At 35.2% G+C, this 21577-nt stretch overlaps 1 protein-coding gene across 1 annotated transcript; it reads left to right on the forward strand.

Annotated features, from left to right (window-relative positions):
- The first annotated feature begins 15447 nt into the window (after positions 1-15447).
- On the forward strand, positions 15448-21258 carry si:dkey-43p13.5. The gene is made up of 3 exons (XM_087245030.1): positions 15448-15739; positions 18824-18981; positions 20577-21258. The coding sequence occupies exons 1-3, from the start codon at positions 15511-15513 to the stop codon at positions 20964-20966; spliced, it is 777 nt and encodes a 258-aa protein (XP_087101156.1). The 5' UTR covers positions 15448-15510; the 3' UTR covers positions 20967-21258.
- Positions 21259-21577: the final 319 nt, after the last annotated feature.

The following is a 21577-nucleotide window of genomic DNA, read 5'->3' on the forward strand; positions in this document are numbered from 1 at the left end:
TAAGCATGGCTTAAATAGAAAAAGAGACTAATGCAGGTCCAAGCTTAAACCTACAAAGTATTTACCACTACTTTTACTAGTAGTAAAACATAGTTAATTTTCAAAAGTGGTGTTGCTTGATATTTCAGAAATTATTCTGATGTAATTCAGTGTTAATATGTTGTAAGCAATACAATAACTGAAATTGCATGCTGTCAACAATTGTGGAAAACACAGACTTTCCATTTTATAGAAAAACGTTGATGAAAGAATAAACTTTTTTTTTTTTTTTTAGTTTAAGCCTCCATCAAGCAGTGTCCATCTATGAAGGATGTAGGCAAGCTTACATTATTGAGCTTTTCAAAAGTTTTTAAGTTGCCATGAAACGAAAGTTGACTGTCCTATTTTTGCCTGTATCAAGATGTATATCCACTTAAAACTGTACTGAAATGAGAAAAAAAGAAGGGCGGCGCATGATTTGTTCTTTGGGAACCGATTGGATTGTTGTAAGAAGGGCGTTGCTTACAAAATTAAGACTTACGAATAGACAAAAGTAGGGTAGAACAGAGACGCCCCTGATAGCCCCGCCCGAAAGGCATTAATTGTGACCAGAAGTGAAGAGAAGTTGTGTCGAGCATGGAGAGAAGGTTATTGTATTTGAATAAAAGTTACAATTTAAAAATGTAATTAATTTTTACAAAATAATAAAGTGCACAGATATGTCATTTATACCAAGCAGTACTATGTGAAAATGATAAGAGTAAATGTTAATTTAAAATAATAATAACTTTAAATACACTGTAAAAAAAAGATCTTTAAATTAGCAGTTTTCTATATTTTGTGATTCCTGTTTTTATTTTTTTATATTTTCCCATTTATTGTGTGCTTTTGAACTGCTTTATGGGACCCATTTTAAATAGCTTAAAGTGATATACTGTCTAGTTGTTGCTACAAATAAACAGCCATACAGTTTCTGTTGTGTAATACAACACACTTATTTCTCTCTATATAATTTCTTATATTAATTCAAACTACTAAAATGTCAATAAAAGTGACTTTGTTAAACTGTAGTTGAATTTTCAACATCAGAAATCAAGAGAGCTGAGATCAAAGTCCCATCATTCAATTTACACCTATAAATAAATAGAAAACACTTATGAATGACAAAATATGGAAACTGTTAATAAACAGGTATTTTTTGACAGTGTGTGCAAACTGTTAACCAATCACAAGAGTGGGCATTCACTTAGAAGTCTACAATCTGTCTCATCTACTCAAACAGTGTGTACAATTGATGTGAGGGAGATTAAAGAAAGAAAAATAAACAGGACAGATAGACTAATGCTATTACATTATTAATGTATGAGTTTTTAAAATGTGAAAAGGTAGACCACGGGACAGTGCAAAATCATTTTTAAAAGTCCAAAACATATCCAGCTGTAACCCCAGTTACTCAAATAATGGCTCATGTTCACTGTTTGTTCATTTTTTACCTGCGTTCTAGACTTGTACGAGTTTTTCTGTGTAAATTAAGAGATTTTCCCATGACTCAGAGACAGTCATCCATCATGCTCAGTGTTTCAGGTGTTGTGTATTCTTAAGTGTCACTCCAGTGACTGCTAATGTTATTATGCATTGTTCCAGGAGCCTGTGCTGGCAAATCCCCAGGCGAATCTGATCGTTTCAGAGCTGCTTTCAGACACCGTGAAGGAGGTAATGGATAATATATTGAAAGAAGATGCTATCTTGTGTTGACCAAGACATTTATTTTGGCATTAATTGATTCAGTCCCTTATGAATATGAATTATAAGTGGACATAAATTAACCATCAGGTTTATTTGTATATTAAAGAGACCCTATTATGCATTAAAAAGGGTCATACTTTGGTTTTGGGGGTCTCCAACAACAGGTTGATATGGATGCAAGGTTAAAAAACTTTCATTGTCTCATAATACTGTAATGGGGAGCCAGACACGGAGGGATCCATTTGCAGTATATTAATTACACACAGTTCAAACACAATCATACAATACGCACTTACGTGCAAACTCACATCAATAGCATACAGTAAGGGTCTTAGGGCTGGCGGCTGGCTGTCAAGGAGTAATGTAGCAGGAATGGGTCAGAGGCAGGCGGCGTGGTTCAGAGTAGATATATCAGACGTGGTTCAGGACAGGCGGCGTGGTTCAGAGTCGAGATAACAAGCAAGGTTCGGGGCAGGCAGAAGGCAACACAAGGTCAGTAGCAGTCCAGGTAATCAATGGGGAAATAGGCCAGCAGATAATGCTTAGAAATGTCAGACAGGGCAGAACAAGACTTCGCACAGGACTGGAGGGTATGTGCTGCATATATGTGTGAGTGTGGGTCGTTAGCGGGATGAGCTGCAGGTGTGTGTGCTTATCAGTTTAAGTGGATAACGTAATGCTTAGAAGTCCGGTGATGGTGGCCTCTGCTGGCCAGCGAGGGGAATGATTGGGACCGAGTCGGTGACAAATACGCATTTATTTTTATCTATTTATCCCAGCGACTCCTTCATGAATCAATCAGTGAGTCATTTATTCCCAAATCCCTCCTTAGCACGATGCTAATCTGCGCTAATTGGACTGATGACCCAGTCTGTTATGATTGGTCGACTATGTTAAGTGCGAGACAGAGAGAAATGCCCAGCACAGCTTATTACCAATACTGAAGTAGTCAGAGTGCAGTGTGTATGTGTGAGCATACCTGCCAATACTCCCGTTTTTCCTGGCAGTCATTTCAGACCCATCTCCTGCCACCCTCCAGTTTTGTTATTTCTTCCGAAAAACTGCTGTAATTTTGAAACTTGACCGCTGCACGTGTGTAGGAACAGCTGACGGTGGCCATAGCAACGACAAACGGCAGTGGATTGCGAGCTCACAAACTAATTTAAATCTGTAAACAAAGCGGCGCGCATAGCGTTTCAGCATGGCTTTAGACACTCCAAGAGTTAACCAGATACAGTACAACCAGAAACCATTTTAATCGCACCTACTTACACTTGCGAAATGGAGAAAGAAACTGATCCGTGAACTGTGTACTGTCAAGTTCCTGTCAAACTCTGCAAAGTCAAATAGTCTTTTCTGATCCTTCTTTTAACAAACGGCCGATGAATCCCCTGTTGTAAACATGTAGGTTGTTGAGGCACTCGTCAAAAAAATGACGAAAACACAGCACAAGGCTGGGTCTACAATGCTGGGGTATTTTTGCAAAAATAAACTTCAACCTCTGACTCTTCACAGCCTCATCTTTTGGTAAGGAAAATAACACTAACTTTCCCTCACACTTCAGAGCACAGCGTCTTTGCGACATGATTCAACCGGGATCTGCTACAGTGTCTTACTTTTTTCTTTCTACAGTGTTTGTGGGCAGGGCCGGGGGTTTCAAATTTCCCAGGTTTGTGCGCAGCAAAAGGGCGGAGCTTAAGTTCCGTATTGACGTCACGCTGGCTTGGTTAAACCACTATGAGTCTTTTATAGATGAATCAATAATTTTAAACACGGTCCACTTTCAGATTTAAGCCTTAAGGCTCGTACACACCGGGATGCTTTTCGTTTACGTTTATGGTAAGCGTTTTTCAAGACATTTTTCCGGATTCAAACCCAAGTGATGTTCACTGGCGTCGAGCAGAAGAGTATGAAAAATCACTCCTTGACGTTAGATGGCGCTACCCAACTTTAAGCTTCTGACACCCACTTGTGACACAGAAGAAGACAGTTGACACGCTTGTTGTTATGGATGGTTCAAGTAGCAGCTCCAGCTCTAGCGATGAAGAAATTATTATTGTTCATCAGAGAAAAAAGCAGCTGCAAGTTCATATCGCCTCTGGGCCTCTTCTTCAATGTGCGCTCGCATTGACAGTTTTGCACTTGAGCGCCCCCAAGTGCTGTTTACTTTAACTTCAGCAGCTCTGTGAACGTGAACAAAAGTGCCAATCTGATTGGTGGAGAAACAAGCATGAGGTGTTTTTTTTTTAAATGACGCTTTTACACCGTTTTGCGCGTTGGTGTGCAAGATCATATTGATGCCCTTTATTTAGTCACGAGACGTTTAACGTCGACAGAAAACGTGAGCAAAAAACATCTCAGTGTGCACGGGCCTTTAGCTGGATATTTCACTTCACTTAGAGCTGTTACACACTACATGGAATGTCATTTTTAATAACCCATAATAGAAGCCACAGTTTTACTATGGTTAGTGTAGCAAAACCATGGTGAACTTTTTTTTCCTTTAATAAAATAAGTTATTTTCAAAAGGTAAAGTAATCCTTTAGAACACTTTTTAATATGCTTATTTGTGACATTATGTTGTTGGCATTATGTTAACATAAATAGCATGCTGCCTGGATGCTGCTAACATGATTAGCATGATGCTCTCATGGTGTTTTTAGTAAAACACTAGTATGCTCATCATTATGGTTACCATGGTTTAACTACAAGAGTTTAACTACAATACATTTTTTCTAGTATAACCTTGCCTATTTAACAAGGGATGTAACATGATCCTTCAGAAATCATTCTAATATGCTAATTTGATGTTAACATCTTTGCTATCATCATTAACACAAATAGCTTGTGCTGCTAACATAATTAGCATGCACAAGCTATTTGTAAACACTATTGGTAACTTTTTTCGGGTTGCATAACGCTAGCATGTTATATACTCTTTATATGTTTCTAACTTGTGCTATTGTGTTACCCCTACAAATTTTACATGAATTTGTATTAAAACCATGGTTAATTTTCGTAAGGGATGTAACATGATCCTTCAGAAATCAATTAATTATGCTAATTTGACACCTTTGCTATCATCATTATGTTATTACAAATAGCATGTTGTCTGTGTGCTGCTAACATGATTGGCACAATGCTATCATTTGGTGTTTTTAGTAAAATACTAGTATGCCTATCATTATGGTTACCATGGTTAAACTACATAACTTTTTTTTGTAAAGTTATTAAAAAAAAAAAAAAAACTGTCATTCTGCTAATTTGGTGTAATATGTTGTTATCATAAGGCAGCACGGTGGCTCAGTGGTTAGCACTGTCGCCTCACAGCAAGAAGGTTGCTGGTTTAAGTCCCAGCTGGACCAGTTGGAATTTCTGCAACATGTGCTCATTCTGAAACCGTAGCTCTATATATATTTCTGGAGATCGTGATTTATGTAGCCAGAATTATGTATGGCTGCATTTCATCTTTATTACGAATATTGTAGGGCGGTATGACGCCGTTCCTTTTCTCGATTATCAGCTGACCGCTTACCATATGGACGGCTTTTCCACTGTTACCAGTTTGTCCAATAGCTCGGCATCTACATCAGTGAACTTGAGACTCAGAGTGAATTTGACCACAACAATAGGGTCCGGTGAAGAACGGTTCCAGAAAGAGGGTTAGCAAGAACAAAAAAATAATAAATTAAACAAGTAAAAAACAGGGTGAGAACATGGTAAAATTTAAAAACATGCTAAAAATTAGACTTTTTTTTTTTTTTACTGGATTGCATTTTAAAAAACTGCAGTTGAGTTAACGAAAGGTGGTGGGCGGGTCAATCGGTGGTTTTAAAAAACACTATTGGTTGGGTTTAGAGTAGGGTTAGGGTGGGGGATCAGTCAGTTGGTCAGTCAGTCAGTCAGTTGACAGCGGCCTTTGGTGGATTTACACGGCAACAGCAGGCACGATTGGCAAATTTGTGATCTGAAAAAGCGTACACGGCCCTTGCTGGATTTGCGAAAACTAAAACTGCCAAAAAAACTCCTAGTACGTATTTTGCTCTCTCCAAAAATGAATATTGGGGTATGTAATTAGAATTAGCCTCACATCCTGTCTGGGGTTCTTCTGGGTGCTCTATTAGATTTAGATTTTGAACATAAATAGTTTGTTGCAAGTGGTTTCCTCAAATGGTTTGAGTTATCTTAACTTTTTGGGTTTACAGTAGATTACAAATTTATGTATTTAAGTAATTGCAGAAATTATAGTAGTTACATCTTTGTTCACTTTATGAGCAAAATGTAAAAATCTACATCAAAAACGGTTTAGAGCTGTGTTCTGTTCACTTAATTCACCCTTTTTTCAATGCTAAAATGCAGACAGAAGGACTGAGTTGGTGTAGTTTTTATTAGTAAATTACCTTTCTTTCTCCTTGAGCTCTTCAAACCTGCCCTCATCAGCCACATATGAATGCGAGAATCATTTCCAGTTGCTGCAGAAGCAATTAACCTCTCTAAATTATGATCCAGCATCACAAATATATCAATCAAGCTACAATAAGAAACATCTGAAATGAAAAACGCCGTCTTGAATTAAACCTATCAAATGACATTCCTCGTTTATTGTTTGACGATTGGACGAGCCATTTAGGCAGCTTGTTTTCCATCTTATATTTCAATGATTTTCTTTAATTAGGACTCCGTATTAAAACAATTGACACCAGCGACTTCGCCCTCAAAGGAGTTTTTTTTATGCTCGTCTTGATTCCTCTCTCTGATTCAAAGAACACACGCTCTCTTTTTTATTGTATCTCCTTGAATGTCTCCACTAAAGCCCAGAAGCACTTTGAGCTATTGTCGATGCTGTAAGTTGTTGTTAAGCCCCAGTGTATTCAAATGACGCCACACAAGTGTGAGTTTAAAAGATCAATGCAGGCCTGTAAGATCTGCTGCCATTGTTGTCCTAATGCCTTCTTCAGTTTGCTAGGAAAGGCATGTGAAATCTCTTTAACTCCTTTTTATTTTGGCTTCACACACTTTTTATTTTGGCCCTATGGTTGAAAGGGCTGTATGTCTGAATTTTTATGTGTTAATCGCATTTTATTTGGCACTGTACGAATAGCTTTTAACAAAAAGTGAGGAAGAAAAAAGACACCTTCCTAACTTCCTGGGCACTATCTTTTTGTTGTTGTTGTTGTTGTTATTGATGATAACTTTTATGTAAAGGAGTCGGTAAGGTTTTGTCTGGAATATACAAATGAATTTGACATTCCTGAGTATGCATGAGACGATAATACAATATTCAAGTTGCAGTAATTGTTAAAGCTTTTTACACAATGTTGGGAATCATCATGATATTAACATAAGCTGCAAATAATGGTTATTTTACAAGAGACAGTACTGTGCAGAAGTTGTGGTGTTTAGTTTTAATGACCTTCCAGATATAAGACTACTGTCACCGAATATACTTAAAACCCAAGCGTCTCCAGATGGATGTATTTCAACAGACGTATAGTGTTTCCACTATGTTACTTTTTTTTGTTTATTTTTAATGGATACGATCAATCGATTAAAAGTAGTCAGTCCAATTCAAAGCAGCAGTTTTTTTCAGGATCATTTATTTAAAAAAGGCCCAAATACTCTGCAGTTGTGAAAAATACCTGAAGAATTCAGGAGCTTTGAAACTGTGTGTGTTTTTAAAAAATAAATAAAATATATATTATTTAATGTTCTATATATATATATATATATATATATATATATATATATATATATATATATATATATATATATATATATATATATATATATATATATATAGTATAATAATAGTTTAAGCAAAATAAATAGTTTGCTAATAAATAAAGGTTCAAAATACGCCTTTTCTCTAGACAATCAGTTTAAAAAAATAAATGTCAAGACGTGGGAAAAAACATTTTCAGAGAGGGAGGTGAGCCCTGAAGTGGAAAAGTTTGAGAACCCCTGGTGTAATATAAAGACTTTATGCTCAAATACAACTGCACATTATGTTACATACACATTTTTCTTGACTATTTTTTGGTAATAAGAATTATGCATTTATAATAGGGCTGTCCAAGAAGGGGAAAATCTAATTGTGATTTTTCTGAAATTTAGATGCCATTTGGGATTTTAATTTCATTAACAGCTCAATATTCTCAATGGTGTGTAACACACTTTAAACGAAGACAATACAACATACTTTAACATATATATATATATATATATATATATATATATATATATATATATATATATATATATATATATATATGTGTTAAAGTATGTTGTTTTGTCTTCGTTTAAAGTGTGTTACACACCATTGAGAATTATATGCATTTAGACAGTTTTATACATTATTATGTGATAATTCAGAACTATTAACAAAAAACATGGTTCTAGCATGGTTTTAGATCCCTCATGGACAAAGCCAAGCAGATTTAGTATGGGCAATGAAGTCTACAGGATGCCAATGTATTTGGCTTCAGAGTTGGTAAACTGATCTCACATAGATTCCACATGGGCAAGCTCACGTGTATCCCCACATGGACATTCCCAGGTGTGCCCGACATGGGCTATCCCAAGTGGGCCCGATGTAAGTTACCCCAGGTGGCCCCCATGTAAGTTACCCCAGGTGGGCCCCACGTGGACAACCCCAGGCTACTCCAGGTGGGCCCCTTGTTGGGAATCTCAGGATTGGGTCCATCATAGGAAAATTAATATAAAATAAAAAAATTAAACTTTAGATTAAAAAATTAAATTGCTGGTAGTAGCTCAGTCAAAGAGTTCTGTATTTTCATGGTAGTAGCTCAATGACAGTTCTTATGTCATGTATTGAGCAATACCACATGGATCCCACATGGCAGTGTTTCTCAACCACGTTCCTCCAGCATCACCAACACTGCATGTTTTGGATGTCTCCTTTGTTTGTCACACCCATTACAGGTCTTTGGGCCTTTGCTAATATGCTGATGATCTGAATTAGGTGTGTTTGGTTAAGGAGTCCATGTTGGACCCATGAGGGCTTACCCATGAAGGATCCCACGTGCAATTCCAAGCAATCCCATGTGCATCCCACACGGCAACTGAAAAATAAAATGAAAATGAAAAATTTAGAAATGAAAAAAATTAATTTGCGCGTATTAGCTCAGTCTCAGAGTTCTGTGTATAGATGAGTGCATTCTCCTCCTGTCTAGGGCAGTCCGATTTGGGGTGGGGGGTGGTATATTGTATTATATAAGCACAACTATTTCACAGTAGCTTCCCCAACACTGGTTTAAAATGGCCTATGACTGGTGATTCACAACCTCTAAGTCCACAGGAATGTAACCCGGTGATGCCTCACACTTCAGATAAATCTAAGTGTCACTTCTCTATCTTCAGATGTGTTCGAACCCTGCCAGATTGTTTGGTGGAAAAGATAAACAAGCATACTCTTGTAATTACGGTTGTGAAAGTATGAGGAGAGCAGGCAGGACTCGGATCCCTGGATGTTTTGACAGCTGCCTGAAGAGTTTTTGTCCTTCCGCGCTGTTGTGGCCTTAAAGCGGGTGACTCACTCCACTCAGAAAGGCCCAGCTGTGAATCTTGGATGTCTGGATCTGATCAAAGTTAGCACGGGATTAGCGGTTAGCGCTGATGCCGGTGACAGCCCTCCAGTCTCTCTGCAGTTTGATCGGATTAGCAGATAGAGGGTGGATGAAGATGATTGTGGGCTGAAACGTTCCTGGGAATTAATTCGCGCACCTGTGTTTTGTGCTCGGAGAGATCATGACAACTCCTCGCTCGTCCATCAGCGACTGGGATGCAGATGTTTAGAGTGCGATGCTGTCTTCTTTCAGTGCGAATGTCTAAAACAGGAAGAGTTTCTGTTATTCAAAGGTATCAGTCATCTACTGGACTCTTTTTTTGTTTGTTTGTTTTTTTTGTTATGGTGTTGCATTGTGACCAGTCATTTTAGTCACCAATTTTATCATCTTTTACTTGCCTTCATGTTTTTCTCAATCAATGTATGTTTATACTGTATAACTCAGTAAGTGATTATTTACTTAGAATTAGAACACAAACTGATTATTGTATAGTATAGACTGTAAAAAGATATCTGTTATTTTGCAGTTTCACTGGAGAACTACTCACATGCCACAGTTACAAACTACATATCCTGTCATGCACCTCACACACACACCTGTTCCAGTTTTATATCGATTACACACACAATGAGCTGTGAGCTGCTTAAGGACTCATTTGATAGACTATAAATACACCACTCTTACTCACACACAGTGCTGAGTCTCATTAACCTGTAAACATTACAAATCGTTTTCCTTGTCTTGTTTTTCCGTTCCGTGTTTTTAAACCCTTGTTTTGTTTATTGAATTTTGCCATTAGCCACCTCTTCGCCTGTGACTTGACTTTTCTCTCGGATTACCTTGTTTGATACTGTTTGCTGATTGGTTGACTATTGCCTGTCTGACCATTTTCTGTTTAAATTAGCATGCTGCATTTGGATCCTCAACGCCGTTGTCATTACCGTGCATTCACATATGGCTTCAGTGGCAACGCTTGACGGAGGGCGTGTCTGAATTTGAATAAAGTAAGTCCGTAAAGTAAGTGTCTGAATAAAGTAAGTCCGCAATTGGATACTGTCTGAGCTGGGGTATTTGCATAAAGTGATTTAATTGGCTGACGTGTCCGTTGGCGCTTGAAAAGTTGAGAAATGTTCAACTTTTGCAGCAAACAACGCCGCTGAAGTGGTGCCGACGGATCCACAATTCAGTTCGTCAGTGCTTGACGTCACCCATTGAAAGTGAAAGGGAAGCGCTGACGTCCTGTTTGAATGGGGCGCTACCATGTTACACTTCTCTTGAACACAAAAAAGTATTGATTAGGTATATGAATGTAATTTTCCAGAATTTTTCCAGTTTTTTTGAAGAAAGAAACTGAAATCGGTTGAAGTGTGGTGTGGTGGGTGAGTAAATTATGACAGAATTGAGAATTTTTGATGAACTGTCCCTTTTACGACTGAAATATATAAATAATATAAATATTTTACAACGTTTTTTGTTGTTTTTTTTCAAATAAATTTTTAAGTGTCAACAAAGCATTATGGTTTTGGAGGTTTAGTTCAAATTACAGAACATCAAGGCTTTTAGGTGCTGAAATTTAAAACTGGTCAAATATGCCTAAGTATGGTTATAGTCTCAGCCTAAGACATCATGGCCATATACCATATGCTGAATATTCAACAGAATCAATGTCGTCCTCTGTATGGTTGAATCTTGCATGGATTTCTGGAGATATTCGTTCTGCATGCTTTAACGGTTCACCCATTGGCTTTAATAGCTTCATGGACAAAGCTTTGATATGTAGCCTCATTACGATGTCATTTCCAACATCTATTATATCCAAATAAAAGCGACCAAAAATATATATTTAATAGTTTGCCTGGAAACAACACAAAGCCATCTGATCAAAAAAATATATATATATTTAAATCTCTGTCCATGAGGATTTATCAATATCAATTAATTAACTACTGTTTTGGTTCTCAAACATATACAAGGTTCTTAGCATAATCAAAGCAAATCATTATCAAATTAAAAAACCCATTCAAAATAAACTCATTTTTCACAGACGATCCCTCACTAACAAACGTCCATGAGTTTTCCAGAAGGTAGCTTGTTTGCCAACTATACATGGCAAGAGTTTTGTTTTTCAAGCCAGGCCGACTGTTAGGAATGTTTCCCTAAAGATCAAGTCGTTTGCCCTCTTAAATCTTTGATGGAAGATCAAGTGAATTAGTTAAACCAGGAGAGGATACCGGGCCAAAATTAGACTTTGAAATAGTATTTGGATGATTTAGTCTTGTGTTCAGTTTTCCAGAACTGCTTGTTGATGTTAAAAAAATGGAGACACTGTAAACTGATTTACCTCAAGCATCTCATTAGCATCGCTGTCAATGAAGTGCACAATATTGTACAGTGATTAGTAACTGCATTCTTGGTTTGTGTTTTTAGTGGATAATTATATATATTTTCCAATTTCAGAATGTTTAATTTCATGTAGGTTTAAATTGAGTATGAACTTTTATAGAAATAGATGTGACATTTTTAATGTATTTTTTGTTTAAACCATCAGTCATATGGCCTAATGGGCAGTCTTTGACTTTTCAAAGTGGGCAAGTTTCCCAGACCTCTTGACATCAATTTGAAGGCCTAGCTGTGTATGAGACCTGATTTCAGCAGCAGTAGGTCATGCACACACAAGACACAGTCACGTAAAATCAAATGCTGAATCAAAACTTTTTAAAAATCCTGAATCAATGTTGGAGTGAGTTTTGCACGCCTGAGGAAGAATGACACTATGGCTGAAATATTTCTTTAAGACAGGTAATTTTCTGTTTTAAAACTATTTTAGCCAAGCAAAGCTGATGTGGATTGTGTTGTTGCTACGAATGGGTTATACGAATGGGTTATAAGCACAGAAGTGTTGTTCAGCCTCTGAAATCTTGCGGGGAAAGATTAATGCAACTATTTTCAGTTTTATTAGGGACCTTTTACAACATTGATAATGTTTTTTTTTTAAATAGATTTTTATTTAGTTTTACAACAAAACATTAGTAAATAGTGATATTACTGAATAAATAGCCTGCTTTCCTGAGCTGAAGTTTTATATAGATTTATATAGATTTTATATTCACATGGTTCATTTTTGAACAATGACAACCTGTGACATGCTCCTTATATTGTTTACCATGCTACTTTGAATATTCACTCTGAAATAGCATGTAAGTATATGGCTTAGTAATAATTGTAATTCCTGCATGCCGCCGGCCAACCACTAAACATACAGTATTGCAAATATGACAAGTTTTGCTTGCTAGACATCTGAAAATGTGCTAGTTAAAATACAGTTTTTCATTTAGAATTGTAGTATTATAAAGTACAACAAAGTTTTTTATCTGGCGAATGACATGATCTAGTGGGTTGTCTGCTGTCATGTTTAAGGTGCACGCGTTCGTGATTTCAGGAGGCATCGCTTTGGACGGCAGGGTGGGACTGTGTTTTAAACATATTATGTTAACCAGTTTGCATTTTGGCAGATCACCTACTGCATCTTTAACTTCATTCACATGGATGCTCAAATATGATAAAATACACTGTATTATGTATGCCGAGCCAGTAGTTGATTGACTTCAAAGAAATCAAAAATGTTTGTAAAATTTTTTATTTAGTAGCTTGATTATAATGATGATAATAATAATAATAATAATAATAATAATAATAATAATAATAATTATTATTATTATTATTATACTTTTAATTATTATTATAATAACAATAATGATAATAATAATATTACATTTTATTTATAGGCGCCTTTCTGGCAACTCAAGGACACCATGCATTAAAGTAAGAGCAATGAAACAACAAGAAAAATAATATAAAAAATATACACAACAATAGTAAAGGTACAATTAATTATTAAATGTATTAGTTTGATTAATCTTATTTGTACATTTTAGTACAAGTTGATCATTCCCCAATAAAGGTGGGGTTTTGGGGGCACGTCTTCCTTTAAAAATCGTACACAGTTTGTATGAATTTTTCACTTTTCTGACAATTCGTAAAATAATTCTATTTCCTCGGTAGGTTGGACTGAAATAAACATGTGCTAGTGCACATTATGATGTAATTTTAGTCAGGTTCAGGTCTCTATCCACCTTATTCTTCGGGTACGAGCAGGCGCAGCCATTTAAACCTTTTTTGCTCGAGACTTCCGGTGTCATTCACTTCTATTCATTTTTAGACCTTTAAAACTTTAAAGCTTGTTATGCTGCTTGATGTGGCAAACCAACACAATCTCACGGCAATTCGTAACTTTTTGATTTAGTGGCTAATTCATATGGATTTGTACAATCTAATTTGTACAATTTAGTACGATTTGCTCATCACCCAATGATGGTTAGGGTTAGGGGTGGGGTTGGGTGCCACGCCTCCTTTTTAAAATCGTACATTTTTGTACGACTGAACTCATGCAAATTTTTACAAATTAGCCACTAAACTGACAAAACATAAAATACTTATGTTTCTTCGTGAGATCAGGCTGGTCAAACTTATTCTTAAATCTTATTATTTGATCCTGCTTTGTTTGTATAATCATGCAAACACTTGTTTGCAGAGCAAGTTTGACTGTTTTCTGCAGTTTATTATTCCTGTTAAATTCTCAAAGAGCTGAATTGGAAGTTCCAAAACAATCACAAAAACGAGAACACTTCTGCATTAAAGAATAAAGGTCAATAATCTCAATATGTGATATGCTTGTGTAACGTCAGTATTTTCATTAAATTGCCTTTTATAGTTTACACAGACTACAAAAAAATATTGAAACCTGATTTTAAAAATTTGCATTTTCAGACTTACAAAACGTTGTTTTAAAACATAAAATAAGATTTTTTCAGTCTTGAAAACACAATTTATTTTGTTGATAATGGTGTGACTGGTGTAAATTCAATTGTCAGAATGAGTAAGTTGTTATTTTTTTAAATCACTCAAATATCTACATGTAAATTATTTAATTCTCAGTCAGAATGTCCTATATGTGATGTGCTGCAGTGAATACTTTTGCATTCCTCCCTGAGTACAATTCAGTCCCGAGCTGGGAAAGTGATCTGTTTTCAAAGACCACAAATCTGTGACCCAAAACCATTGTTAGTGAACTCTGTCCTCAGCTCAGGACCGAACAATACACCTTGTTTGGACAGGTGATCTTATTCCTAATGTGAAGAAGGCTTTGAGTGAGATAACAGGCTTAGACGTCTTTTGCAACAAAAGCAGCGGGCTTTAATCTGACAGCAGAATTCCCAGTCGAAGCCACACATTCTCCATTTCAGACGCAAACGAAAAAATCGCCAAAGACAAGCAGGTTGATTATGGAAGCTCATCAAAGCCTTTCCTGAAGATTTTTTTTAATCTGTTTGTTTGTTCATTTAGCCATGCTGTATCGCAAATGAACGTCACCCAAATGCTGCAAATGGGCTTGTAAATGAATGTCAATTATGTGGCCCAATTAGTGTGATGTGTTGACTGTGTAAACAGAGGCTGTTTGTTTGTGCTCTCTGCAGAATTCAACCGAAGCTCTGTTTGTGTTGGCTTTTCTTACAGAACGCTCCTGAGCTGTGAACCTTTGGATTCTCCCTTAATGATTTAAGATCCATCTGCTGCTTTAAGATCTAAACCTTGCACGCAGACAGCAAACAGGTTTTGCCTGCAGTTGTACGTGTCTTTCAAAGCGTTTGCGATGCTTTTCCCCATTTTTCCCCGCCACACTCCAATTGCACATGTCTGGTTTGTCACATTAATAAGTGAACACAGAAGCCTGAACTTGTCTATGGAAAACTTCAGCCTGACAGGCCTTTCCATACACTCCTACTCAAAACGATCAGGGGGGATTACTCACTTATTACTCCTTCAGAGTAGCCGATGTGTGGATTAGGAGGCATTAGGTGTCACCCTGGATGTAGACTGAAGAGTGATGCTAAAGAAACTTCTCTTAAATGAAGCGTGGAGACAATAGTCCCCTATTTGATTGGGCTCTTTCCATCAAAGCCAAGCCTGTTTTGCCTGGATTAGTGCTCATGGGTAAGTCATGTGACTCCGTGAGAAGGCGGGACTCACACCTGACTCAGGTGAGAAATGTTAAACCTGTGAAGATCTTCAAGAAGTCCTTCTTCCCGCTGGATCTCCACAGTGTCTGGAGCTTTTCTTCTGGAGTTTGCTGAATTTGGTCATGTTTGGCGCTGGGCATTTGGTGTCTCCTCTGTCTCCTGCAGTCTTCCACTCTCCGGCTGCTCATTTCTTCCCAGCGTTCCCCAGCAGGTTGAGTTCTCCGCAGATCTTCATCCCTGGGCCTCTGCTCAGCTATGAGCTCCTGCGCAGTTACCTACAGCCTGAACCCTGCAAGCAGAGCCTTCTGCTGGCCGCTCATCCGTCCTCAGGACACCCTGCTGACAACATCGGTGAGCACACTAAAACATGAAGTCCCTTTCTTAGAGCATCTAATACACATGTATTTTATGTTTTAAGTTTTTATCTTTTAATAAAGTAAAAAGTAAAAGGATTTTTGTGTAAAATATTTGTAATATACAGTATGTATTATTACACTTATTACAAATATTGTGTAATATTTTTATTAAGTATTGCTTTACTTTTTACAAGCAAGTAATACTTAATTTGTTCTATTCTATTCTATTCTCTTCTATTCTATTCTATTCCATTTTGTCCTGTTATGTTATGTTATGTTATGTTATGTTATGTTATGTTTTGTTATATTATATTATATTATATTATATTATATTATATTATATTATATTATATTATATTATATTATATTATATTATATTATATTATTCAATCTAAACCATCATTTTACCAATTTGATAATACAACATATTTTAATCACTTATTTTTATTTATATTTTAAATATATATATATATATATATATATATATATATATATATATATATATATATATATATATATATATATATATATATATATATATATATATATATATATATAATATTTTCTCCCACTTTCTGTTTAACGGAGAGCAGAATTTTTTTTAACACATTTCTAAACATAATAGTTTGAATAACTCATTTCTAATAACTGATTTATTTTATCTTTGCCATAATGACAGTAAATAATATTTGACTAGATATTTTTCAAGACACTTCTATACAGCTTAAAGTGACATTTAAAGGCTTAACTAGGTTAATTAGGTTAACTAGGCAGGTTAGGGTAATTAGGCTAAAACTATTGTATAACAAGGGTTTGTTCTGTAGACTATTGGGGAAAAAAGATTACCTTAAAGGACCTAATAATTTTGACCTTGAAATGGTTGATAAAAAAAATAATAATAACGGCTTTTATTCTAGCCAAAATAAAACAAATAAGACTTTCTCCAGAAGAAAAAAACATTATCAGATATACTGTGAAAATGTCCTTGCTCTGTTAATTTGGGAAATATTTTAAAAATAAAATAAAAATTTAAAGGGCAGCTAATAATTCTGACTTCAATACAGTTGCAATCAGAATTATAAGCCCCCGCCCCCCCCCGTTTATTTTTTCCCCCAATTTCTGTTTAACAGGGAGCATATAATTTTTTTTAACATATTTCTAAACATAATAGTTTTAATAACTCATATGTGATAACTGATTTATTTTATCTTTGTCATGATGACAGTAAATAATATTTAACTAGATATTTTTCAAGACACTTCTATATAGCTTAAAGTGACATTTAAAGGCTTAACTAGGTTAATTAGGTTAACTAGGCAGGTTTGGTTGATTAGGAAAGTTATTGTATAATGATGTTTTGTTTAGTTGACTATAGAAAACAAATATAGCTTAAAGGGACTAATAATTTTGACCTTAAAATGTTTATAAAAAAAAAACTGATTTTATTCTAGCCAAAATAAAACAAATAAGATTTTATCCAAAAGAAAAATCATATTATCAGACATACTGTGAAGATTTTTTATTTATTTATTTTTTTGCTCTGTTAAACATCATTTAGAAAATGCATTATTGCAATATTTAAAAATGCATTATTATATGCAATATAATATAAGCAATTAATATTTAAAAAATGCAAAGGGGGTTGAATAATTCTGATTGCAACTGTATATATTTTAAGATTTTTATATATTAAGATCAGATCAGAATAAATGAATTGTTTCAAAATATCTGTCACCCAGAATGACAATGAATATTCGTCTTTTTTTATATTTCAAAAGTTGTTTGAGATATTAGAGCACTTTGCTTATATATTTTATTTTTTAAAGATTTATATGTATGTACAATTCTGGACATACACAATACACATAGGTTACTATAGGCCTAATACATGTTAATGCTAATAAATAATAAAAATTAATAAATTGCCCATAAAATTACTTATTTATGACCACAAAGGCAAAATAAACCTTTTTAAAATTGTGTTACAACTGCCTTATCTTATATATAAACACACCTAGAACCTGTTTTATCCTATAAATATTGTATGATTATATATATATATATATATATATATATATATATATATATATATATATATATATATATATATATATATATATATATATATATATATATATATATATAGGCCCAGGGGGGGACTTAACCAATAAGCAAGGTAAGCAGCCGCTTAGGGCCCCAGGGATTTAGGGGGCCCCCACCAATGCCAAGAATATTAATCATATAGCTCTTTTATTAATTCTCTATCATATGATGTAAAATCTTTGTACAACCATTAAGATTTTTAGCATTATTACTTCGTTTCTAATCTGGGGGCCCCCATGAATAGTGGAATGTTTTTTAGCTTGTTAAGAAGGGTCTGTTCAAATAAATTTTTTTTTTTTTTTTTCCCCAGTGAACAGCAATGGTCACCGATTTACAAACAGCTATTATTCATTTACAAGTGAAAAGATTAGTTTGAAAAATGACAGTGCTGTGTGTTTTTACTATCATAGCTTTGTCCAATATATTCTGTGGCGATGGGTACAATTTAATTTTACATTAATAAAATAAAAAAGGGTCTATTTTAAATATATTTTTAACATGCCATTTATTTACAAAAAATAAAAGCAAATAAAATATAATAATAATAATAATAATAATAATAATAAATGAATCTACAGAGAAAAATATCTAGAAAGAAAGAGAATGTTTTGAGTTTCAATGGGGCCCCATATAGGCTACCTAGAATTTTTTAGGGCCCCCAAATCACTAAGTCCACCACGTATATATTTCGTTGATTTGTTCTTAATAACATATTGTACTTAATAAGCATAAGGTTCATTAACAGAGTCCATTAGCGACTCATATTCACTCATAATTGTCCATCCTCATTTTACAGTATTTAATAGGATTCGAAATGTTTACAAAGGATCGGCTAACAGCTCGTAACTAACAATCAATTATCCGGCTCGGCTGAAGAGGCCTTAATGAACGCCGCGCTAATTATCCAATCTAGAGCCATTAGTTCCTTGTCAGCCGCTGGCAATTGTCTAATTGGCGGCTGCGATGTGGCTTCCAGATGAACCGCGGCCAGTGAAGCAGCGGCGGGCGCGCGCGAACTACAGCAGCTGGCAGCTGGAGGAGCTGGAGAAGACCTTCCAGAGCACACACTACCCGGACATCTTCATGAGGGAAGCTCTGGCGCTCAGACTCGACCTCATAGAGGCCCGAGTGCAGGTCCGTCCCGCTCTCTCTTTCTCACTAGGATTCAGGACACATTTGGAGATATATTGTCCTAATGCATGTTTCTAATGTTTACATTTCACTAAATGAAGCCTTGTTGATCTTTAGTGTAGGCTAAATATTCGAGTCTGTTTTAGAAAACAACTGAAAAAAATAAGGAGAATAACAACAGCGTGACTTTAAGTGGGCCTATTATAGAAATATTGAAAATGATAATTCATATTGAAAATAAAAAGTGAGATCAAGGGGAACTAAATATTATATTTATTTTCCCCCTACAAATAAGTATAGGGAATTAAGGGGAAAATTATTTAATTAAGAAATTAATTTTAAAATGTACAAATTAAATGATATTAATAATTAACAAAGAGTTTTGCAGAATTCATTCATTCATTCGTTTTCTTGGCAGCTTAGTCCCTTTATTAATCTGGGGTCGCCACAGCGGAATGAACCGCCAACTTATCCAGCAAGTTTTTACACAGCGGATGCCCTTCCAGCTGCAACCCATCTCTGGGAAACATCCACACACACATTCACACACACACTCATACACTACGGACAATTTAGCCTACCCAAATACCAGTACCCAAATACCCAAACGCCAGAAATGTAATGAATATAAATGTAAAACATAATATTTCGAAAAATAAGTAATAAAATAGCATTACAAATTACTCATAAAATGAGACAAAACTGAGGGGAAAAATGGGGGAACACTATTTTTTATTAATTCATATTATATTAAGAAATGAAAAAATGTTATTTAGTAAATTAAATAATAAGTAAATTATATATTATACAAAAGTAAATTAGACTTTTGGAAATTAAATTTAGAGAATTCAAATATAAAATATATTCTTAAAATAATAAATTTAGAAAAATCAAACAGAAAAAAGTTCTTATTGAGAAAATAATGATTATATCACAATTAATATTTTACATTTTATAATTTATACATACAGAGAAGAATCTGCTTGCCACTGAAAACAAGACTAAGGTCATTATTAATAATTGTAAAATTAACCACTTAACCGTCACACCATTGTTTTTAGACTTGAAAATGGTACATGGGATATGAATATGATCCTTTTAATTTTAATATACCAAAAAGACCTACATGTGTGATGCTTACAATTAAGGGGTTTAATTGTTGTGTGACTGTGGCCGTACCTTTTCAAAAAGTATCATTTTATTTATACTTTGTATATGCACCATTTAAGATATGGACAATTTCAGTAATCCAGTAACAGCTCTTGCACCTTATAACAAACAACACATATTATTGGAATACATTTACCTTAAAACTATTTTTCTTTTACATTTAATTAAACGTGTTTCTAGCTGGTTGTGAAAATGTCTAGCAACTCTTCCTATCTCCTCAAATCTTTTTTAGTGCAAGTTATATTTACTAAATGCACTAAACCTAACAGCATCTGACTTAAAACCAAAGGACAAATGTTATTTTGTTTATCTCTGAAAAGCAAAGCTCATGCCAGCATTTGTATTCTAAATATCTGCATAACACAATCTAACTCGATCTAAAACCAGCATAAACTTCACAATAAGTAAAAAACCTCCTGTTCTTCCAGGTGTGGTTCCAGAACCGTCGGGCTAAAATGCGTCGTCAGCTGAAGCTCCAGATCCAAACAGGGGAGCAATGCAGCCAACGGGACACTGACACCAGACACCCCGAATCATCCATCAGCAACCCAGAGCTCCACAACAACAGCCCCAGCCCATGCTGGGACAGAAACCAAGACAGAACAAACCCTGCTCACCCCAAACCCTCGCCCTCAGCCATCCAGAGCCCCGTCACAGACCTGCTCCAAGACCAGCAGGACTCTGAGGCTCCCGGTCCAGAAGATCTGCGGTCCTGCAGTATTGCCAAACTTAGGGCGAAGGCCAGAGACTATGAGGCTGAGATTCACAGCACTGTGGCCAGAGAGAGGAAGATGAAGAGAGTCTCGGACAGAGACTGAACTGACATTCACAGGAAACACATCTCTAAACTCATTATTTATTACACACACACAGCGAGGTGGAAAAAAGCAAAACACAAATAAAATAAAATAAAAAGTGCTGGGTTCTTGCTGATATAATCTGGATTACAAACTAAACACTTGTAATTTGATTACATTTTAAAATGGTGATAATTATATTACTATACTTTTTTTGGTGCGTGATTACTTTTATATATATTTCACACATTGTAAAAAATTGCTGCCTTATTTTTTTAGCTGAATTAAATTAACTTTTTTGTCATCAATCAAACTGACTAAACTGTGAAGTTAAACTTTGTATAACAGTTTTCGATAGCTGTTTTAAAGACTTTCTTAGCTTGAAGTAGCTACCCCTGAAGTTTAAAATTTTATTAACATTTTAACAACACCTTTACATCATGTATATTGCTCTCTGATGTCTGTTAATGTCTGTCAAAGGTGTTCAAAGCAATTTTGAGAAACATTTTTGACCACAGTTTTTGCACCAACTCCTAAAGGACACTTGCAGCCAATAATTTAGTTTGAATTTATTTTATTGTTATGTCAGTGTGGTTTACTGTTTTCTTCTAAAATAAGTAAAGGACAGATAA

This window comes from Danio rerio, chromosome 3 (genome assembly GCF_052040795.2).
Source record: "Danio rerio strain M-AB ecotype USA chromosome 3, GRCz13ab, whole genome shotgun sequence".
Lineage (NCBI taxonomy): Eukaryota > Metazoa > Chordata > Actinopteri > Cypriniformes > Danionidae > Danio > Danio rerio.

Excerpts from the sequence above, each read along its gene's own strand:
- si:dkey-43p13.5 (XM_087245030.1), top strand. The coding sequence starts at position 15,511 with ATGTTTGGCGCTGGGCATTTGGTGTCTCCTCTGTCTCCTGCAGTCTTC. Across the intron at positions 15,740-18,823 it reads ACACCCTGCTGACAACATCG|ATGAACCGCGGCCAGTGAAG; the intron begins GTGAGCACACTA and ends TGTGGCTTCCAG. Across the intron at positions 18,982-20,576 it reads TCATAGAGGCCCGAGTGCAG|GTGTGGTTCCAGAACCGTCG; the intron begins GTCCGTCCCGCT and ends CTGTTCTTCCAG.